This window comes from Ahaetulla prasina, chromosome 1, assembly GCF_028640845.1.
Source record: "Ahaetulla prasina isolate Xishuangbanna chromosome 1, ASM2864084v1, whole genome shotgun sequence".
Taxonomy (NCBI): domain Eukaryota; kingdom Metazoa; phylum Chordata; class Lepidosauria; order Squamata; family Colubridae; genus Ahaetulla; species Ahaetulla prasina.
In genome coordinates this window covers 321,723,278-321,747,876 of record NC_080539.1, presented here as the reverse complement: position 1 = coordinate 321,747,876, position 24,599 = coordinate 321,723,278, and the positions used below count along the sequence as shown (strand labels likewise).

Genomic DNA, 24,599 nt, shown 5'->3' with positions numbered 1-24,599 from the left:
GATATCACTTTCCTTAGTTAAAAATAAAAAGAAATAAGCACGGTTTATTCCTCCCTGATCAAGCACTGCATTCATAATTTCTACTTCTTCTCTAGTGCTCTTGAATGACTCTCAGAGAGTCAACAGGTGCCTATTAGGCTCCTGTTGAAAACTGATTCCTTCATCCAGGCCTTCACTGAAAGTTTATTGTGGAGGAATGATTTTTATTTATTCGGTTTGCCTTACCTTTCCCACATTTTAATGAAAGTTCTTTTGCCATTACTTTATTTCATTTTTATTGTTGCATTTTAGTATTTTTAAATACTAAGTATTTGTGAGCTATTTTATTTTGATACAACATTGAATGAAGAATAAATTTGTAATGCACTGCATCTTTTCTGAGACTCCACTGTAGTGATTTCATTTCCCATCTTTCCAATGCAAAATTTGAAGAGGAAACATGGGAGACTTTGTTTACTTCCCATAAGAAGAAAAACTATAATTAAATATAAGAAAAGAAACTAAAAGCAAATGTCCAATGTTGCATTTTATAAAATCTTGACTTAATTAGCTGTTTAAGAGGAAAGAAATGTCCATAAAATCCAAATATCTGTTAAATCCAAATTTGTATCATTGATATAATTTATACCAACTGCCCAATTACAGAATTGACATTTGCATATTTGTGTCAGGAAGAGTGATTTAGATGATGTAAACATGTGATTTTCATAATTACACAAATGTCACTAATTGACACAAATGACTTATGGTACATTATGTAAATTGTCCAATTCTTCAGAAACAACACACATTGTCTACTGTAGTAATTTTTTTGCTATTGCACCAAGAGTATGCTTAATGGAGGTCTGGAGAATCAAGAGTTTACTGTATATGAATTTGCTGCAATTCATGTTCAATAATGCAAATCAGGTTTGATCTGATTCAAATTCCTAAATTGATTTGTAAAGTTGAACCAACTTGATTTGGAGTTTTGGTTTTTGAAAAATCAAGCCACTCATATTTGAATTTTTGAATTGATTTGGAAAACTGAATTGATTTGGACTTTCAAACTGATGCATAAAAAGTGTGCTTTTTCCCATAAACAAAAATCTTTCAAGTTTCCAACCCATGTTTACATCTTTCTAAATCCATTTGGAAGTGCAATCATTTTATGTTTTAAATCAGCTCATACAGTCAATCTGAATTTTTTTTAAAAAAATGGCAGATTAGAAACTAAAGAATTTAAGCCTTACTGCAATATTTAGATGGAGAACTCCCAGGAAATTTCAGGTTTGTAGATTGGATTGGGAAGTTAAACAAGAAAGAAAGATATTGTATCATGGCCAATTACTTCGATGCCACTGCCAAGAAAATGCATGGATGTAGTTACCAAGAATCAAGTTTGACTTGAGGGCTTTATTTTTTTCAAAGATTAGCATTCTAGATTAGAACATTTTTTATTAGAAAGATTCAGTTGACTAATTTATTATGTTTTAAAAAGATCATTGTAGGTGAATCATTAGCTTAAAGTTCAGGACACATAAAAGAAAAGATGATGAAAAAGATTTCATGCATGGATAATCAAATTTATGAAGATTACAGGAAATTGGTATCATTTAAAAATGATAGAAACATTTGATCTATTAATAAGTCTTAGACAAGACACCTAAGATAGGGCTTTCATATTCAGTGACAGAATGTCACCAATAAGATGGGAGATAGGGGCAAATAGTAGATATCTCTGTATACTATGATTGGTTTATAAAAATCATAAAGGCATATCATGCAACTATTTCAAATGAAAGACCAGAATCAGATACAAAGTTCAAAACTGCTGCTCTGGGAGCCAGGAAAATCAGTTTTGTCCAAGCTGTGGTTCAGAATCTTCAAAGACACACCAGGTTGGACCATTTCTTTTCTTAATCTTTTTCACGGGAAATGGCCTGTAAATTGCTTTTTGGATATTAAGAATCTACAGAAGGACAACTTTTATTACACTGATGTTCTTTAATCCTCAGTTAAAGAAGTTTCATATAGGTTTAAGAACTTAAATCGTATAACTTTGCTATCTGGAAATAAACTTCTGGAATGTTACTTAAAAGGAATAACATTAGCACTTTTAAAAGCAAAATTATTTGTAAGGTTGACTTATTTGATCAAAGTTAAATGTTTAATTTTTTTCTAAGCAGCTTTTAATGTTTTTTTCTGGACCGGTGCTCCTTCTCTCGGAAGAACCCCCTAGAAGAATGTCAAAACTCTTCAATTAAAACGGTAGTGTTTAAGTTCATGAAGTCATAATGTTACATTCTTTTTCAGCATTTGAAAGCCAGAGTTTTCAAAGAGAGAAATGCATAATTTGTAGCAAGTAAAGTTCATAATCTGTTAATTTATTATAATTTCTGTCATCCTGGAGGGCCATTAGCAGCTGTAATAAAGAGAGATGTAATTATAGCATCTGAGATCGCTATAGACACAGTTGCTGTCATTCCACTAACTGTATTTCATCCTGTGTGTAGCTTTCACCTTCTTAGCAAAATAGGCACCTTGGGAGAGCCCCTCTCATCACAACATCTCAACAGACATTTCTTCTTCTTGCAGAGATCTATCGTGGAAGTGGAAGCAACATTCCAGTCATTAGTAGCTGGAAGGGATGAAATGCAGTTCAGTGATGAGAAAAGTAAAAGACCAAATGCACAGGAATAGAATAGGTGGTACCTGTTCTATACAGGTACCACCTATATACAGCAATGAGAAGTCCTAGTCACTTAAGTATGAGCCAGCAGTGTGCTGCAGCTGCCAAAATAGCTAATGCATTAACAGAGGGATAGTATTAAGATCATGAGAATGGAAGCACTGCTTTATACTCCAGCAGTGTGCTGCTGCAGCTGCCAAAAAAGTTAATGTCCTAATGCAGTGATGGGTAACCTTTTTACTGTCGTGTCGCCCGGGGGGTCCCGTGTGTGCATGCCCACAACCATAATTCAATGCACCCCACCTCCCCACACATGTGCACGCGACCCCCCCCCACACACTCCCCTTGCTTTTGGCACGTGATGGCATGGTGGACCCAGTAGGTCCCACTGGAAGTCAGCAAAAGGTCCTTTTCCGGGCTCCGGGGTGGGATGGGGAAGGCTGTTTTCACCCTCCCCAGGCTCCTAGAAAGCCTCTGGAGCCCGGGGAGAGTGAAAAACAGGCCTTCCTCATCCCCTGGAGGCCCTCAGGAGGCCGGAAGCAGCCTGTTTCTTGACTTCCGATAGGTTTGGAAGGCCCAAAAATCAGTTGGCCAGTGTGCACATGCGTGCCAGAGCTGAGCTAGGGCAACGCTCGTGTGCTCACTGATATGCCATCACAAACCTAGTGGCATCAACACAGGGATAATATCAAGATCATGAGAAGTGATAGTGCTGCTTTGTACTCCACTAGTGAGATCACATCTGGAATACTGCATCTAATTTTGGTCACTATCCAATACACTATATATATTGGGATCTGAGAATGTTTAGTCTAACAAAGAGAAGGACTAGGGATGAAATGATAAGAAGTCTTCAAGTATTTGAGGGGCTGTCACTGATAGGAGGGAGTCAAATTATTCTCCAAAGCACCTGAGAGCAGGACAAGACATAATGAATGAAAGCTTAACAAAGAGAGATCCAACGTACAATTAAGGAGAAATATTTTTTTGGTGAGAATAATTAATCAGTAGAATGGTTTGCCTTCAAAAATCGTGGGTGCTCCATCACTAGAGGTTTTTAAGATGAGAATGGACAGTCATTGGTTTGAAATAGTATAGGGTCTTCTGCTTGAGCATAGGATTGGACTACAAGTCTTCCAAGGCTTCTTCCACCTCTGTTATTCTGTAACTCTGAATAATATTTGATAAATCCCATAAACACATACAATATTTTGATATATTCAGAAAATTGGTTTTTTTTGCTCTCATAGTTTGATACTGTGAGTTTGCACTAGAATAAGGAACTTCTAGAGGCAGGTTTTTGGAATTAATAAGACTTAAAATGTGTGCATTGTATATACACACAAAGGTCTAAGTGTTCTGGCAAACAAAAGGGAAGTTTCACTATGCCAAGTTTAAAAGAAATTCACATGAGTGCAATTATATAGTATTACATGTAGTTGAGGTCTTCCTTTCGACTAAATATTATTGATGGACATATAATTCTTTGTTAACAGGGAATGCAAATAATTGAATTGAAAAATCAGGTCAGACTGCTAAATTTTGTTAATGAAAGTACAGTTTAAATAAATGTTGTATAAAGTACTTTAGTGTATTATCTCCTGTTGAAAATATTACAATACAAATATGGATGCCTACAGCAAACTGCAATGGCATCAAAATGATGACACACATGCTTTGAACTCATGAGAAAAAAGTCATTATTATGCACTTGTGTTCTAACGCTTGACATAGTATGTCACTCACAGTTTTGAATCATGTTGTTGTGATGTTTCATCACTTCCATCCTTCCAGCCCCACCCTTCCCCACTTTTCTAGCTCCTCCAGATGCTGGGGGGAGGGGAAGTTATGATGCACTGAGTTGGTAGATGTTTGTTTAAAGACTTGGATCAGATCTGCCACTAGACAAATGTACCTATAGCCTCTCATGACCATCCACATGTTTCCCAATTCAATTTCACTAATTTCATTAAAACAATCATCTTCATTATTTCACCTATGCCTATGCCAATAACAAAGGACTAGCAAGTGAATTATATGTTCAGAATTTTTATCCCCAAATGCAAAATGATATCCAGAAATGATTCATTATTCAAGGAACAAATTGTTTAAGTTATATGCCAATTTTCAAATAATAGACTGCAAAATTTTACAAAATGGCGCACTTTGCTTTAATAAATAATAGAGAAGGCTGCAGTCAACTGTGGACTAGAGAAAGACAACAGCAGTTCACATTGTATCCAGAAAATCAATAAATTTATTATCTGGGAAATGCTCCATATATTTTAGGTAGATACATGCAATGCACAGTATATGTCCCAGCAATTTAAAAATGTTGTATTGCTGCAATTAAAAGTCCATCTGAGCAACAGAGTGTCTGGTTAACTACAAAATGATCTCAGGAATTCTCAGGCAGGAAGAACCATATCAAAATGAAATAATTGGTGTGAGCTTTACAGAAGCCATAGTCCGCTTTGGCCCATGATTATCCTCTCTATTAATTCTCTTCAGCCCTTGGGTCTTCAGGCTGAGTTGCCTTAATCAATAGCCTAACTCGGTTTGTGCTGAATCAGGTCCTAGCAGATTGTGCAACTAGTGAGCAGTGTAATCCCTAACAGAACAGGTCTCCTTCAAGAAGAGTACTACCAGGATTAAGATTTGCTGAGAAGCAGTATCTAAAGACTGACCTCTTTCTCCAAATCTCTATATACTCCAGTTTTTCAGGTCAAAGCTAAATAGATAGTGCAATCGCCAGGAGCTATGGATACATTAATTTATACACATAAATCAATAATTGTGCTGGAAATCATACTACAAGCAAAAAGGATATTGAAGCTACAAACTGTCCTCCTGTAACCTTTGTCTGCTAAAGAATGCAGATTTTCCCTGTATACATCTATGTGCATTAGCTCAGAAAACAGAAACAACACAATAACAATGAACTAGATATATTTGCACAGTTTTGTTTCCACTTCCTGTTCATCCTGGTGACATTAGAAAGTGGAACTCATAGATTTCCTTTTTAGTCCAAAATGTATGTTTCCCCTTCCACATCTTGAAAGCAACAACAGAAAGAAACATTTTGTTATTCATGACATGCTAAAGAAGAGTGAATTGCTCCTGTGCCATTCAGCAAACAAAGATCCGTTACAGTTTACGTGAATAATTTTGTCCTCACTTTGTGTCCATCTTAGCTCTCCCTTCTTACCTGGGATGTGCTTTGCCCAGCCAATGATCACAACAAGTTCTCTGTCTGCCAAGTCACAGAGTGTTGTCAACGCTTTGATGTCACTTTCCGGCATGGAAGGGTCAGGCATAGCATAAATCTTCTCTGGCTCTGCCACCAGCAAGTGGGAAACTATTTTAGTCACTGCAAATCCCAAAGCAGAAATTAGAATATACTTGTAGTGAACTCCTGCAACTAAAAAAATTTAAAATCTTTACAAAAGAGAGAGCAAGACTTGTTGTGGTCCGCCGGCAGCCTGCGGAGCTGGCAGTGGAGTCGGACAGTGAGGAGGCTGGGGAGGATAATGGGCCAGTCCTGGAGTCAGGGGAAGGCCCAGATGAGGGCTCTGCATCAGAGGCAGAGATGGGGCCAGGGCCATCTGGGAGTGGTACGCGGACTCCGGAGCCTCCAGAGGCGGACAGCAGAGAGGCAGAGGAACAGGAGGAGCCTGTTCCTAGTGCACGCATATGAAGAGCTGCCAGAAGGCAAGAGCAGCTAAAGAAAAAAAGGGACAACTCGGGAGTAAGGCCAGAAGATGATTGGCCATTCCCATAAGGCTTAAAAGAGCAGCAATGAACCGTTGGGTTCTTTGTAGAAAAGCAACATTGATTTCCGTGCTTCTTGTCAGCGTCTCTTGAACTTTGTGGGGTTTTTTGCCAAGAAAAGCTTTTGGCAGGTTGCCAAAGACATCAAAGGTTGGTGATAAGACTGATGGACTGGTTATTAAGAATTTTGTTTAGGACAAAGCTGAGAATGAATAAATTCTCAGCTGTTTTAATATAATAAGTTTGTTGAGGACTGAATTGTGTTTAGTAAACCCTACTTGGGCCTTGGTCACATTGGTCCTCTGTTTGTTTTGGATACGTTATTTGAAATGTATTAGAAATATATTACTTTTATCTTGCAACTCACTGGGCAATTCTTCACCTGATATTGGGCCCTTTTAAAATGGAAATATCATGCTGAGCCTGTAAAATTACTGTAAGTAGGCAAACTATATATCCTACCACCAAGTTGTGACCCTTTCCTGATCCTCACATATCTTTACTCATGTTAATTTATCTACTTATAAAATGTTTTAACCACCCATCTTACTTTAGGATAATTCTTGATAAATTTAAGGTAATTACCGATATCTTTAAGATTCTTATATAAAAATCAAGTTCCATTTCTGAAAATGGTGAATATTGTAACTAATCAGTGTTATATTGAAACAAATTTTGTTAGGGTACCTATATTAGTGCATATTTTCTACAGAGAAAATGGAACTCTCCTGAAATAAAGTGAGGATACAAAAAAAGAAAAAGAAAAAAGCCATCAACCTTAACCCTGTGCCTGGGAGAAAATACAAATGGATTATGATTCATTTCTCACTTGTCTTTATATATTTTTCTAATTATTCATATGAGCAATTTTTATGTACAGTGCATTAGATTCTGTTAGTACATGCACACAGAACATAATTTTTCTGATCTTGTTGAATCTATTAATTACAGAAACTGCAGAAGCAACATAGATTCTCTAATGTTCTCTAATGAGGACAACACCCCTAACACTGAGGGAGGGCCTTATTTTTTTCCTCTATATTTTCTGCACATATATAATTTCAAGATGAACCAAGTTGTTAAGAGGACCCATTAAATTAGGGATGGGCAACATTTAGAGGTCAGGAATAGCATTAATTTAGAAATGAGAAGGGAGAGAATTGGGAGGTAAGAAGGGATCCCAACAGTGGTTTGAATCATCTTACATATATGGATTGAAATTTTAAGAATGGGCAGTTTTTTAAATGTTTACTTTAATTATATTAAGCTTATTTTAGATCTCTTATCACAATTTCTTGTGTTTATGTACACACTGATTTTCAGCAATCACAATCAGAGGAGGTTCTGGGTGGAAAAAGGAAAGTTTTGGGGCCATACATGGTTGCAGTGAGATAATTTGCCAAATCCTGGCCTAGTTATTGTAGGAAAAGAGCTATGTTAGTCTATGGTACTAGATAATTAATTCACAAGCAATAAAAGAAATATATTGACGATGGAGAAGGATTATAATTAAAGTATATGCCTCATAGAGGTGAAAACATCAAGCTAAATGTCCATTTGGTGTCAGCATTAGAACTATTTTTGTAGTTTGCCAAATGCTTCTAAAATTAAATATCATTACCACCCCCATGTCTTATCATGAAATACTTAAAAAAATAAGAAAATCAGCAATGAACAAGCTGATAAATTAGCAAGTTTTTAAAACAACACCCCAAAAAAAGAATTGGTGATGGTAGGTTATCATATCTGTGTGGAGGTTGATGTCTAAAAGGCTACAGGAGCTGGGAAATAATAGTGTCCTCATATTTATACAAATATTTTCCATTTTTCATAAACTATGATCATGCAAACATAATACTTTTATTGTCAGAATGGCCTCCACTGTTGAATCAACCCTGCCCTCCCATTCTGACTCATCTCCCAAATTTATTCTGCTATCCCATGAAAAACAGAATTGAGAGACCCAGAAAGAAAAGATGGAAGAAAATGTTAGTTGTGTCAGTGGAAATGCTTTCTATATAATGTTCAATTTAGCTTTAGACTTGCACACTATAGCCTCGGATGACCTTATGTAGGCCATGCTATTTAATTGCTGTATAATTAAAATTATTGAGAATTTGATTCTCTCAACGAAAAGTTAAGGAGTTCAATGAAAATTGAAGGTTTAATCCATAAAGAGAGTGTGCAACAGGCACCTACATGGTTTTTTGGCTGGAGGGGAAATCTGTAAACTCAGATAAGTACTACTTTCGGAGTCCAGTCTTCTTTTGTACTTCTGGCGGCCCCCACGCACTCGATCCAAACGCACTCCTGCAAGCAAAAGAACGAGATCTTAAGAATCTTACATACGATTCTGCAAGGGGGGAGGGACATTTCTTTACCATCAATAGCAATTATAAATGGAGAAAAGATCGATAGTACAAAGAAAGGGGAGGAGGAACATATTCCTAGTTTAACTGTCGAATATACATAAAATGGCTTCCAAGATTAACAGTTTAGATAAAAGCATAAAATATATGTATATATATTTATATTGTATATACATATTTACTGCAATTCTTTGACAGTTAATTGGACAGGGAAAACAGCTTCTTCCAAGTTTGGTATATAAAATGGAGGCAAAGCTCAGTTGTTATTCCTGAAGTGACTCAGGAATTAAATAACTTTTTCAACAAATTAGCCAGCTAATAGTTTCTAAAACCCAGATTTCTGAGAGCAAAAATTGTGAGAGAAGATTTCATCTTCCTTTTCTACAAAAAATGCCCCATATGGCAAACTATCTTTGATAATATACTTGTAATAATCTAAAAAAACAAATGTATTTTTCCCATTCAGTAATACTGTTTTATTTCCATTAATTTCTGTATATATGTCAACTAATCTAAATATAGTTTTCAAACAATCAGCCCCATAAGAAAAAAGTCTTAAAATTGCATTATTAATTAACTTTAAAATTGGGTAAAACTATTTTAAGTTTTCTTTCACTGAATAGTAATGAATATATATTACCGGTATTTCTTTTTTCTTTTCTTTTTTGTCACAACAGTATACGCAAACATTGACATAAAAACAACACATCATATAAACATATATATAGACTAAAATATGTATAAAATATAAAATATAGGCTAAAATATGTATATATATAAGCAAAAGTATTAATTTGATATAATGAAAGGGAACAATAGGACAGGAACGGTAGGCACTTTGGTGCTCTTATGCACAAAATTATAAATATCTTATTCTTCACTCCCTCTTCCAAATTAGAGATAAAAAGATATAACACACCTTAAACATTATCCCTTCCTGTCTTTCTAAATCAATAGAATTGTTTTTCTTTTGTATCAGTTGTTCATTAATGTCCATGGCAACCTGGCCCAACCATTAGGCACAATGAAGCAACCATCTCAAGCAGCAAATACAGGAGAGCAGACAATGGCATTGATTTGGAAAACAGAGCTGGGCGTGGATGGTGCCATCTTGACTTTGCCTTAAGCGGAAAAAATATTTGGGCAGGATGAAGAGGACACCAATAGTTATTGACCCAATTCCCAGAAGACCAGTCTGATTCTTGGGTAATCTACAATTGCAACCTTCAAATCACAATTAATTCTACTTGCAAAAATCACTCTCCTTTTTGGCTGAATCTGTAAGTGCTTCCTATTTTACTTCACTGACAATCGGCTTCCTTTTTATCTGTTTCTTAAAGTCATGCTGAACTTTCATTCAGGCTCATAGACAAAACATTGTTCAATGATCTGAAAATGTTGCCATTTTATTTTAGAAATTTATGTACGAGTTAAAATGCTACAGCTTTGTTTATTAAGGGCACAATCAGTACATTCAGGTTTGAACACAGTCAATAAAGGCTTACAGGTTAATCTTTTCACATTTATGCTGAGATGAAAGCTGCACCGAGTTTCATGGAACTTCTAGATCATAGTGAAACACTGAAGCCTTAGATGTGAAATTATTTTTAAAGTGGGATCCAGTTGAGGGCCTTTAAATACCATTAGAAAAAGTATGTGACTACTTATTCTAATGGTATAATGCTATACTAGCCTAAAATTTAGACAGACCTAAACATTAGGCCAGATACAGGGGTGTCAAACCCAATAGCATCGCAGGCCATATCGTGAGTTATCAGGATTGTTTTTGTCCTTGTGGGGCCGCGGTGGGCATGGCCTGCCTGGGCCATATCCGCCCACGGGCCACATGTTTGACATGCCTGGGCTAGAATAATAGTTGCCAAAATTGTTGACAGAGTATAGTAACATTAGCTTAACTTTATTCCAGGCGTGTCCAACCCATGGTCCACAAGTCCCATGCAGTCTTGGACAGTTACAGTAGTAACACAGCCCCATAGGTTTGTAAACTTTTAAAGGAATTTTGTTGTTTATTAACTATATTATATATTTTATATGTGGTCCAAGACAATTCCTTTTCACTCAATGAAGCTCAGGCAAGGCAAAAGGTTGGACATCCATGCTTTTTACTGTATTTTCTCAATTTAAATTTGGATCAGAGGTCCAAATCAGGACATTAATATTTTTTGTTGTTGTTTATGCAATGTATATAGTTTCCCAACCTGCAACTCTGAGCAGCCAACATAAAATTAAAACTTCATAATTTCTCCAAAACTCCACAAAAACATAAAAGCAAAACATGTAACAGCACAAATTGAGATCACAATCTTCAACAACACAAATTAATAAGTAAATGGGTGTCAGTTTTGGAAGGCAATTTTCTTTTTGCTTCTTAACTGCCACATATTTTAGATGGGGAAGTTGGGAGGGAGTTGTTTTTGGAGCAGTAGAAAGCTAGTCATAACAACATTCTGTATTCAAGAACTTTTGCCTGAGTCTGATGTAGACTGCCTGAAGATTGTATCCAATTGAGTGTGAAGAGTTGATTGGACAATGTGATGAACTTGTGGGGTGGGGAAGGGCTGTGAACTGTCAACTGGGTGTGGAAAACCTGGAAGCTTTCAATTTCGGGTTTCCCCAGCTGTGCCAACATGACATCTCTAATAAATTGGAACTTTGAGGAACCTCAAGCCTCAGAGCTTTATTTCATTGGGGGTGTTCCTTGAAACCCTGACATTGGGATTACTAACATCCTGATCCAGTGAATTCATTGATCCAGTGGATAAAAACCAAGTTTTAAAGTCTTATTTAAGACCAACAGGGCCATCTAAAACTTGGGGAGTGAAAGAAAAGATGACTATGTTATTCCAAAGGGCAGGTGCTTTATCAGTAAAGGCATGCCTTCGGAGTCCATTAGAAGATATTAGATTTAGATTAATAAAGAAACCCAATATATGCTTTCTCGGTTAGATGTCATGATTGAGGTAGATATAATCGAAGATAAGCAGTCCCTGTTCTCACTCTGTGCTATGAAGAATTTTCTAGGTAGTGACCAGAACCTTGTGTTACACCTGGAAACCTATAAGAAGCCAATGCAGCTCTGATGTTACATGGATGCAAACATAACTACCTATTCTCTGGACAGGGGCGGGTTTCAAAACCTGTTGCTACCAGTTCGCTCGTGGGCACTCGCTCGCTCACGCGCACATGTGATGTTTCTGCATAGAAGCGTCTGGGCGGGTGGGCGGAGCCTCCCGCTGCCACTGCTACCAGTTTGCCCGAATCTGGGGCAAACCAGTAGCAACCCATCACTGATTCTGGACCAAGCACAGATTCTAGATGATCTTCAAGGATGGTAGAATACATTGCAATAGTTAAAGGGGAAGGTGTTCTGTTTCCCTTCCCCCAATACTCCCAGCAAAGAGTCCGTCAGAGGCCTTCCTTTTTTTTCCCCTTTTATTTACATAGATACATGTCCTGGCCACGTCTACCCACGGGCCTGCCAAGTTTCTGGAGATAACGAGGAAATTATAGATAAGGCCAGAATTACTCACGAATATATTCTTCCCTCCATGAAATAGTTAGCTCGCGCCAAATTCATTGCTTTGTCCAAGACAAAAAACCAGGAAGTCCCGCCTCCTATTTATAGTCTCTGCAGATGTCACTGCATGACAATTATGACTTGGCTTTGTCCCAACTCTTCCGCTGCTGCGCACGTCGATCAAGCCTTCGTAATCTTGCGTCCCTCCAAAACTGTTCTTGGGGCGTTGCCAAATCAGAAGAAGGCCCGGGAGAATCAGGCCGTGCCGGCCCCTCCCTTTGAGTGGGTGCCAGGGAGGGAGAGGGCTCAAGAGAAACAGGGCTTGCCAGGTCTTCTCCCTCATTTTCTGAATCATCCGAGTCCAGGAGTCTGGGTCCAGGAACCTGGGTCACAACACTATCCCTCACCGCAGGGCCCTTCCCCCGGGGCTGACGATCGGGATGCGGTCGGGCTGGGTTCTGCTCATGGAAGGCCTGCACCAGGTCAGGGCATGAACGTCGGAGGCATCTACCCAGGAGAAATCAGTCCCGTATCCCTTCCACGCGATCAAATATTGGAAACGACCCTTTAGCCAGCGAGAGTCTCGTACGCTGTGGACTTCGTATTCCTCCGACCCGTCCTCGGCGACAGTGACGGGTGCTGTTGGGCACCGAAGGGGACTCGGTGTGGCCTCAGGAACCAGAAGGGACCGGTGAAAAACGGGGTGGATCCGCATGGATCGTGGCAGGGTCAGTCGGTAGGCTACCGGGTTGATGACTGCCTCGACAGGGAACGGGCCGATGAATCGGTGGTCCAACTTCTTTACCGGCTGGTCGGACGGGAGGTGTTTGGTGGAGAGCCACACCCGGTCTCCAACTGCCAGCGGGTCCGTTGCCCGTCGGGAGCGGTCAGCGGACCGTTGTAGTCCTCCTTTGCCCGATTCAGCTGCTGGCGTACCAACTGTTGGACCGCATGCAATTCCGTCAGGAAGGTCTGCGTTCGGGAACAGGAGAGTCCGGTGGTGCCAGAGGAAGAGCGCGGATGGTACCCACATTGGCAAAGAACGGGTCATCTGAGTAGAGGTGTGCTGAGAGTTGTTAAAAGCAAACTCCGCCAGAGACAGGTAGTCGGCCCAGTTGTCCTGTTGCTGGTTGATGAAGCAACGGAGATACTGTTCCAGTATACCGATGACCTTCTCTGTACCCCGTCGGTCTCCGGATGGTGCGATGACGACAGACATACCTGCACCTCCAACGCGCCATCAGGCTCTTCCAGAAGCGGGCTGTGAACTGAACTCCGGTCCGAAACCACCCTGTCCGGTAGACCATGGAGGCGGAAGATGTGCTGCAGAAAGAGGCGGGCGTTTTGCGGCTGTGGGCAGTCCGCGGCATGGGATGAAGTGTGCCATCTTGGTGAGCATGTCCACCACCACCAGCACCGTGGTGAACCCAGAGGACGGCGGCAGGTCTGTCAGGAAATCCATAGAGATCGCCCCAGGGTCTGTCGGGTGTCGGCAAGGGTTGGAGGAGCCGGGAGGGGCCCCGTGGCGGTCTTGGCTTGCCGGCACGGTACGCAGGATGTCACGTAGGCATGTATATCATGCCGCACTCGAACCACCAAAGGTCCGTGTCACCAGGTGGAGGGTCTTGAAGAACCCAAAATGTCCTGCTGCAGGGTTGTCGTGGCACTGGGTCATGTCGAGGGCTCGGAGTGGTCCTGTGGGTACATATAATCGCCCCCGAAACTTGAGTAAGTCCTCCTCCAAGGTCCAAGGAGGCGTGGGGGCCACCTCCGCTCTCCTTTGCTGCGACCAGGCGTCCTGGCGCTCGCCTCGCACCTGGGCCCGCAAGTCCACTGGCTCCCGTGCTGCGGCCAAGGCTTCTGCCGCAGCACTGTCCGTGGAGGAAGGGGTCCTTGGCGCAGAGGTACTCTGGCTTCGGGACAGGGCATCCGCCCTCCGGTTGTGACCGCTGGGAATGTAGGTCACGCGGAAGTTGAACCGGGCAAAAAACAACGACCACCGGATCTGCCGCTGGTTTAACTTCCGAGCTGTGGTGAGGTGCTCGAGATTCCGATGGTCCGTTCGGACCTCCACCTGATGTCGGGCCCCCTCCAGATGGTGTCGCCAAGCCTCGAATGCAGCCTTGATAGCCAGCAACTCTTTTCCCAGATAGTGTAGTTGCGCTCGGAAGGTTGAGTTTCCGGGAGTAGTAAGCGCGGGAAAAAGTGTGCCGCCATTCGTCGGAGCCTGTAGCAGCACCGCTCCCAGAGCCACATTGGACGCGTCCGTTTCCACCACAAAGGCGGGCGGGTCGGGATGCCTCAGGACGGGTTCCGTGTGAAGGCTTTCTTGAGGGCTGTGAATGCTTCTTGCTGCGGGGGACCCCACCGGAATGCAACCTTCTTCCTGAGGAGCTGGGTAAGTGGAGCTGTCAGTGTGGCGAAGCCCGGGATGAAGGTCCGGTAGTAGTTGGCGAAGCCCAGTAGGCGCTGAACATCCTTCACCCGACGAGGGGCTTCCCAGCTACACAAAGCTTCTACTTTACATGGGTCCATGGCTATGCCCTCGGGCGAGATGATATGCCCGAGGAATTCTATGGAAGTCCGGAAGAAGACGCATTTCTCCAGCCGCATTGAGTTGTTGCTCCATAGCGTTGCAGAACCAGACTGGCGTGTCGAAGGTGGCTTTCCTGGACCGGGAGTAAATCAGGATGTCGTCAGGTAGATAACCACGAACCGATCCAACATGTCTCGGAACACGTCGTTCATGAAGTGCTGAAAAACGGCGGGAGCATTGGTCAACCCAAATGGCATGACAGTGTATTCGTAGTGTCCGTATCGGGTGCCGAATGCCGTCTTCCATTCGTCTCCTTCTCGTATCCGCACCAGGTTGTAGGCCCCCCGGAGATCGAGCTTGGTGGAGATCGGGGGCTCCCGGCAACCTTTCCAGTAGCTCGGGATGGCGGCAGGGGTAGCGATTCCGCACCGTAATGGCGTTTAGCCGGCGGTAATCACAGCATAGGCGCAAGTCCCTGTCTTCTTCTTCACAAAGAGGACCGGGGCCGAGAGAGGGACTTTGAAGGCGGATGAACCCTCGGGCCAGGTTTTTGTCCAGGAAGTCCCTGAGGCGGCCAACTCGGGCTCCGACATGGAATACAGGCGTCCCACAGGCAGTGGTGCGTTGGGCAGAAGGTCCACGGGGCAATCGTAGGGCCGATGCGGGGGTAGTCGGTCCGCCTCCTTCTCGCTGAACACGTCGGCGAAGTCCGTCAGCTCAGGAGGCAAGGTGATGGCAGCGGTGGGGACGTTCTGGCCGGCACAGGTGTGGCGGATGTGATCGACGCACTGCAGACTCGGGAAAGAGATGGCGTTCGCGACCAGGCCACCTGAGGATCGTGGGTCGAAGCCAGGCCAACCCAAGGACCAAGGGAAAATGAAGGTCCGCCGTGACATAAAACTGGATCGCCTCCTCATGGTCCCCAATAGCCAGGCGCAAAGGCTGGGTGGCGAATTTAATGGGGCGGACACCAGTTCTCGCCCATCAATTGTCTCTACCGCATCGGAGGGTCCACGGAACCACGGGACCGCAAACTGGGTCACAAAGGCCTGGTCCATAAAGTTTGTTGTGGCCCTGAGTCCACCAGCGCATGCGCCTGGAGCCCGTCCGACTGGTTCCCCAACCATATCCGTGTGTCCAGAATCAGATGCCGAGGGGCCCAGAGTCTACTTCCATAGCGTCCAGTGGGGGCTTGTGCGTGCCCGACCTAGGGTTTCCCGAGGTCGGGCCTGCTCCATTCGATTGGTCACGCTGTGATTCGGGACCGGCGTCGTGCCGCTTTCTGGGGCAAGAAGCGGCGTGGCGGGCTCCCCACAGTACAGGCACAATCCCCTTGGCGCCTCGGTTCCGCTCCTGGGCTGTTAGGCGAGGTCTGGCCGCTCCCAACTCCATGGGCTCTTCCGCAGCGGTTACAAAGCGTGGGGCGACCCTGGGTGCTGGTGGTGCAGGAAGTGGGGTGCAGATGTCGGCGGAGGGTCCCGGGGTGCGACGGGACGGTCGCCGTGCAGACGGGCATCGAGGCGGAGACAAAGGGCACCAAGTTGTCGAGGTCCGCTGGCGCCTCCACGCGGGCCAGCTCGTCTTGCAATTCCTCTGAGAGTCCCTCCTGGAACGTCCACCAGCGCTGCATCATTCCAGTCAGAGTCCTGGCACAAAAGGCGAAATTGGCGATGTACTCCTGCAGGCGTTTCCCTTGACGGAGTTCCTTAAGGCGCCTGGTTGCCGTCAGCATTGAGCAGGGGTCCTCATACATGGTGCGAGGTGCTGCCAAAAGCGCTGTTGGTCCGCCAGCAGGGGCTGTCCTGGAGCAAGAGGGCGTGGCCCATCGAGCAGCCGAGCCGGAAGAAGGTTAATCACGAAGGCCACCTTAGCCCGGTCGTCTGGGAAATCCTCTGGCCTCATAGCCATGTAGAGCTGGCACTGTCCCAAGAAGGTCGGGAACATCTCAGGCTGCCCAGAAAACTTATCCGGCACGGTTATCGGGCACTGCGGCGAGGAGGAGGTGGGAGGATGGGGGGCTGCAGGCACATTCCTGGCAGCAAGTTGGCCTGCCAAGTGAGCCACTTGCTGCTGGAGCTGTTGATTAGCAGCGTGTAGCTGCTCTAACTGCTGCTGTACCTGCTGCTGATCCATCTTTGGTGGAAGATGTTTTAGTCAGGTCTCGGACAAAATGTTCTGTTTCCTTCCCCAATACTCCCAGCAAAGAGTCCGTCAGAGGCCTTCCTTTTTTCCTTTTATTTACATAGATACATGTCCTGGCCACGTCTACCCACGGGCCTGCCAAGTTTCTGGAGATAACGAGGAAATTATAGATAAGGCCAGAATTACTCACGAATATATTCTTCCCTCCATGAAATAGTTAGCTCGCCAAATTCATTGCTTTGTCCGAGACAAAAACCAGGAAGTCCGCCTCCTATTTATAGTCTCTGCAGATGTCACTGCATGACAATTATGACTTGGCTTTGTCCCAACTCTTCCGCTGCTGCGCACGTCGATCAAGCCTTCGTAATCTTGCGTCCCTCCAAAACTGTTCTTGGGGCGTTGCCAAATCAGAAGAAGGCCCGGGAGAATCAGGCCGTGCCGGCCCCTCCCTTTGAGTGGGTGCCAGGGAGGGAGAGGGCTCAAGAGAAACAGGGCTTGCCAGGTCTTCTCCCTCATTTTCTGAATCATCCGAGTCCAGGAGTCTGGGTCCAGGAACCTGGGTCACAACAGAAGGTGACAAAACCATGAATAACCATGAGCAGCACATCCTGAACCAAGGAATGAGAAGAGTTATACAAACACTGTTTTGGCTTATGCAAAAGACTCTTTTTATAAAGTTATGCAAAGACTCTTTTTGTATCCTTAACATAACTGAGGAGCGTGGAAATAGCGAAGATCAAATTGTGTACCAATTCTGTCTGAGAGTGCAACACCACACAGAACTAAGATAGAATATCTCTGGCTCTGGGAAGGACCTAAAGCTTACAGCCACTGGAACCTGCTTAACAGATTAACAGAGTTGGAAGGGACCTTGTAGGTCATCTAGTCCAACCCCCCCCACCCAAGCAGGAAACCCTACACCATTTCTTCTTGGGCCTAGACAAAACCTAGTTATGCCCATCCAAACACCAGGAATATTTCACTAGCATCATTTGATTGACTGGGGAAGAGATTTATAACTGCATATAATCAGTGAACTGATATTTCACCCTATGCTATCAGATATTATATTTCATCTTTTTGTTTCTTAGTTTTACACTGATCACACAGATGATCATATGTCTTTACCTTGTGAATGGTAAAATTTATCTTATCAATGCAGATTCATCCAAAAAGTAGTTTAACGTGCATATGGAATTTTTAACACATTTGCATAGCATACAAATGGTGAAACCTTTGGCTCTTCCTGAATTCCAAAAATACTACATCTGTAATCCATATGGTACTTTTTTTTTGGGGGGGGGGAGGATATTTATTATTATGGTTTTCATAGCATCCAATTTCAAATTTTAGGGTCTTATATGTATTTTAATAATTGGGCCAAATTTAAATAAGTTTTTTAGCTATTTTTATTTGTATTGTATGTATTTTGATTGTTGTTTTTATATGGCTGTTAACCGCCCTGAGTCCTTCGGGAGAAGGGCGGTATATAAATTAAAATATTATTATTATTATTATTATTATTATTATTATTATTATTATTATTATTATTATTATTATTATTATTAATTGGATTTCTACAATCAGCTAAGATAATAATATAAAGGAAGCAAATATATATATATATATATATATATATATATATATATATATATATGTTTTCTGAGGTTTTCATGTTTGTATGTAGATCTTTGGTTATTCGGTTTTCTCACGTAAAATTGGAAGTGTCTTGGCGACGTTTGACAAAGTCTCATTCGTCATCTTCAGGCTTCAGCTTCAGGCTTCAGCTTTGCTCCCAGAAGCTGAAGCCTGAAGATGACAATGACAATAAACAACGTCATTGCAATTCTGTGAGAGATCTACATATATATAGACTAAAATATGTATAAAATATAAAATATAGGCTAAAATATGTATATATATAAGCAAAAGTATTAATTTGATATAATGAAAGGGAACAATAGGACAGGAACGGTAGGCACTTTGGTGCTCTTATGCACAAAATTATAAATATCTTATTCTTCACTCCTCTTCCAAATTAGAGATAAAAGATATAACACACCTTAAACATTATCCTTCCTGTCTTTCTAAATCAATAGAATTGTTTTTCTTTTGTATCAGTTGTTCATTAATGTCCATGGCAACCTGGCCCAACCATTAGGCACAATGAAGCAACCATCTCAAGCAGCAAATACAGGAGAGCAGACAATGGCATTGATTTGGAAAACAGAGCTGGGCGTGGATGGTGCCATCTTGACTTTGCCTTAAGCGGAAAAAATATTTGGGCAGGATGAAGAGGACACCAATAGTTATTGACCCAATTCCCAGAAGACCAGTCTGATTCTTGGGTAATCTACAATTGCAACCTTCAAATCACAATTAATTCTACTTGCAAAAATCACTCTCCTTTTTGGCTGAATCTGTAAGTGCTTCCTATTTTACTTCACTGACAATCGGCTTCCTTTTTATCTGTTTCTTAAAGTCATGCTGAACTTTCATTCAGGCTCATAGACAAAACATTGTTCAATGATCTGAAAATGTTGCCATTTTATTTTAGAAATTTATGTACGAGTTAAAATGCTACAGCTTTGTTTATTAAGGGCACAATCAGTACATTCAGGTTTGAACACAGTCAATAAAGGCTTACAGGTTAATCTTTTCACATTTATGCTGAGATGAAAGCTGCACCGAGTTTCATGGAACTTCTAGATCATAGTGAAACACTGAAGCCTTAGATGTGAAATTATTTTTTTAAAGTGGGATCCAGTTGAGGGCCTTTAAATACCATTAGAAAAAGTATGTGACTACTTATTCTAATGGTATAATGCTATACTAGCCTAAAATTTAGACAGACCTAAACATTAGGCCAGATACAGGGGTGTCAAACCCAATAGCATCGCAGGCCATATCGTGAGTTATCAGGATTGTTTTTGTCCTTGTGGGGCCGGGGTGGGCATGGCCTGCCTGAGCCATATCCGGCCCACGGGCCACATGTTTGACATGCCTGGGCTAGAATAATAGTTGCCAAAATTGTTGACAGAGTATAGTAACATTAGCTTAACTTTATTCCAGGCGTGTCCAACCCATGGTCCACAAGTCCCATGCAGTCTTGGACAGTTACAGTAGTAACACAGCCCCATAGGTTTGTAAACTTTTAAAGGAATTTTGTTGTTTATTAACTATATTATATATTTTATATGTGGTCCAAGACAATTCCTTTTCACTCAATGAAGCTCAGGCAAGGCAAAAGGTTGGACATCCATGCTTTTTACTGTATTTTCTCAATTTAAATTTGGATCAGAGGTCCAAATCAGGACATTAATATTTTTTGTTGTTGTTTATGCAATGTATATAGTTTCCCAACCTGCAACTCTGAGCAGCCAACATAAAATTAAAACTTCATAATTTCTCCAAAACTCCACAAAAACGTAAAAGCAAAACATGTAACAGCACAAATTGAGATCACAATCTTCAACAACACAAATTAATAAGTAAATGGGTGTCAGTCTGCTGCATGTATGGATTGGAGGGGTTTGAAATGGCTAATGTTGCAGCTGCGGTCTGGCTTCTGGTCCTTGGTCGTGCTTTATGATCAGTGTGGGTTTGGGTCTGCTTTCTGGGTGGATGTGTGGTGGTGACATCCTGTGGACCTTGTGAGTGTGGGTCTGGTGTCATTCCTCGTGTTAGGGACTCGTTTGTCAATAAGGTGAGTTTCAAATGGCTGGTAGGCGGAGGTGTCATCTCGTTTGTTCATGCTGTGTGGGCGTTTTCTATCTCAATGGCTTCTCTGATTATTCTGTTGTTAAAGTGTTCAGTTTTGGCGATAGTTCTGGTCTTTTAAAGTCAATATCATGTCCTGTGACTTTAAAGTGTTGGACCAGGGAAGAAGTTAGTTCCTCTTTTTGAATGAGTTCTTGTGTTCTTCAATCGTGCACTTATTCTTCTGTTGGTTTGTCCAATGTATGTGGTGGGGCAGGCGGTGCATGGGATTTCATATACTCCTTGATTTTCTAACTCAATTTTGTCTTTGGGGTTTCTTAGGATGGTGGATATTTTCTGTTTGTGCAGAATGCTGTCTTGATGTTGTGTTTGTGGAGGATCTTGCTGATTCTGTCTGTGGTGCCTTTTATATATGGGAGGAGGGCTGTGCCGTTTTCTTGTTCTCTGTCTTGGATTTTAGTGGGGGTTCTTTTGGATTAGCTTGGTAATCTTATTTCTTTGGAATCCATTGGATGTTAGTACGTTAGTGAGAGTGTCTAGTTCGGTTTTAGGTGTTGTTCATCAGCTAAGCATTTTGTTCTGGAGATGAGTGTCTTGGCTCTGAGTTGATCTGTGCTGGGTGGTGGTGTGAGTGCGTGCAGATAGCGGTTTGTGTGTGTTTTCTTCTGGTAGATGGTGTGTCCTAGGGAGCCATTGGGTTTTCTGTAGACTAAGACATCCAGGAAGGAAGTTGGTTATTAACTTCTGTTTCCATGGTGAACTGTATTTTGGGGTGTAGGCTATTGAGGTGTGTGAGGAAGTTGTCAAGTTTTCTTTCCCGTGTGGCCAGATTATGAAGGTGTCGTCACATATCTGAGCCAGAGTTTGGGTTTGTGATCAGATTTTTCTAGAGCTTGGGTTTCAAAGTGTTCCATGAGATTGGCAATGACAGGTGAGAGGGTGATCCCATGGGTGCTCCTTCTACTTGTTTGTATTTTTGTCCATTATAGATGAAGTATGTGTTGGATAGGCAGTGGTTGGTCAGATCTAGGATGTGCTTGGGGGGGTTATATTTGTTTTGGATAGCTGTCAAGGCTTCTTTGATTGGCACTTGGGTGAAGAGGATATGACATCAAAGCTCACAGTAGGTCGCTGGGCTGTAAGTTTTGTTTCTTTATGATCTCTATGAACTGGAATGAGTTTTTACGTGTGAGGTGATGGATTCTGCATAGGGCTGTAGTTGTTTGAGAAATTTGGCTAGGTTTTGTAGAGGTGAGCCTATGGAGCTGACTATGGGTCTGAGTGGGGTTCCTTCTTTGTGTATCTTGGGGAGGCCATAGAGCTTAGGGCATCTGGATGATTTCTCTGGGAATGATTCTTTGTTGGATTTCTTCGCTGATGGGGAGGCTTTATTTTGGATCTAGTGGTTTTTCTAGGTAGTGACCAGAACCTTGTGTTACACCTGGAAACCTATAAGAAGCCAATGCAGCTCTGATGTTACATGGATGCAAACATAACTACCTATTCTCTGGACAGGGGCGGGTTTCAAAACCTGTTGCTACCGGTTCGCTCGTGGGCACTCGCTCGCTCACGCGCACATGTGATGTTTCTGCATAGAAGCGTCTGGGCGGGTGGGCGGAGCCTCCCGCTGCCACTGCTACCAGTTTGCCCGAATCTGGGGCAAACCAGTAGCAACCCATCACTGATTCTGGACCAAGCACAGATTCTAGATGATCTTCAAGGATGGTAGAATACATTGCAATAGTTAAAGGGGAAGGTGACAAAACCATGAATAACCATGAGCAGCACATCCTGAACCAAGGAATGAGAAGAGTTATACAAACACTGTTTTGGCTTATGCAAAAGACTCTTTTTATAAAGTTATGCAAAGACTCTTTTTGATTGTATCTCCTTCGCAAGCAGGAACGTGGAATCCAAGCGAAGATCCAAATTGTGTACCAATTCTGTCTGAGAGAGTGCAACACCACACAGAACTAAGATAGAATATCTCTGGCTCTGGGAAGGACCTAAAGCTTACAGCCACTGGAACCTGCTTAACAGATTAACAGAGTTGGAAGGGACCTTGTAGGTCATCTAGTCCAACCCCCCCACCCAAGCAGGAAACCCTACACCATTTCTTCTTGGGCCTAGACAAAACCTAGTTATGCCCATCCAAACACCAGGAATATTTCACTAGCATCATTTGATTGACTGGGGAAGAGATTTATAACTGCATATAATCAGTGAACTGATATTTCACCCTATGCTATCAGATATTATATTTCATCTTTTTGTTTCTTAGTTTTACACTGATCACACAGATGATCATATGTCTTTACCTTGTGAATGGTAAAATTCATCTTATCAATGCAGATTCATCCAAAAAGTAGTTTAACGTGCATATGGAATTTTTAACACATTTGCATAGCATACAAATGGTGAAACCTTTGGCTCTTCCTAAATTCCAAAAATACTACATCTGTAATCCATATGGTACTTTTTTTTGGGGGGGGGGGAGGATATTTATTATTATGGTTTTCATAGCATCCAATTTCAAATTTTAGGGTCTTATATGTATTTTAATAATTGGGCCAAATTTAAATAAGTTTTTTAGCTATTTTTATTTGTATTGTATGTATTTTGATTGTTGTTTTTATATGGCTGTTAACCGCCTTGAGTCCTTCGGGAGAAGGGCGGTATATAAATTAAAATATTATTATTATTATTATTATTATTATTATTATTATTATTATTATTATTATTATTATTATTATTATTATTATTTGGATTTCTGCCACAATCAGCTAAGATAATAATATAAAGGGAAGCAAATATATATAATATAAAGGGATACACTATATATATTATATATATATGTTTTCTGAGGTTTTCGCGGGTGTTTGTATGTAGATCTTTGGTTATTCGGGTTTTCTCCCACGTAAAATTGGAAGTGTCTTGGCGACGTTTCGACAAAGTCTCATTCGTCATCTTCAGGTTCAGCTTCAGGCTTCAGCTTTGCTCCCAGAAGCACGGCTGAAGCCTGAGATGACGAGAAACTTTGTCTTTTACGCGAGAAAAGATCTATATATATATATATATATATATATATATATATATATATATATATATATATATATATATATTTGTTTTCTGAGGTTTTCACGGGTGTTTGTATATAGGTCTTTGGTTGTTCGGGTTTTCTCCCGTGTAAAATTGGAAGTCACAGGACATGATATTGACTTTAAAAAGACCAGAACTATCGCCAAAACTGAACACTTTAACAACAGAATAATCAGAGAAGCCATTGAGATAGAAAAGCCACACAGCATGAACAAACGAGATGACACCTCCCACTACCAGCCATTTGGAAACCGCCTTATTGACAAACGAGTCCCTAACACGAGGAATGACACCAGACCCACACTCACAAGGTCCACACAGGATGTCACCACCGCATCCACCCAGAAGCAGACCCAAACCCACACTGATCATAAAGCACGACCAAGGACCAGAAGCCAGACCGCAGCTGCAACATTAGCCATTTCAAACCCTCCAATCCATTCATGCAGCAGACTGACACCCACTATGAAGATGTAGCACGACCACAAAGCCAAACAACAGCTATGCAGCTCACCAGCTCAAATCCCCTGCAGCACAGACTAGACTGAGCACAACCAAGCCCCCACCAACACAGGACACACCCCAGCCAATCAGAGCACAGAAAACCCCCATCCAATCAGAGCACAGCCAAGCTCCCACCCAATCAGTTCAAACCCCACTAGCAGTTAAAAGGAAGAAACAGCTGCGATCACACATTGCTCCAGAAGCACGGTTGAAGCCTGAAGATGACGAATGAGACTTCAAACGCCGCCA

At 42.0% G+C, this 24,599-nt stretch overlaps 1 protein-coding gene across 1 annotated transcript in view; it reads right to left on the bottom strand.

Annotated features, from left to right (window-relative positions):
- ESRRB (estrogen related receptor beta) overlaps nt 1-24,599 on the bottom strand; it is a 110,511-nt gene that overhangs the window by 7,585 nt on the left and 78,327 nt on the right. The window contains exons 4-5 of the mRNA XM_058167461.1: nt 8,642-8,752; nt 5,880-6,041 (exon numbers count right to left, since the gene is read on the bottom strand). Of these exons, the coding sequence (XP_058023444.1) occupies nt 5,880-6,041; nt 8,642-8,752 (273 nt within the window). The remainder of the gene's footprint in view (nt 1-5,879; nt 6,042-8,641; nt 8,753-24,599) is intronic.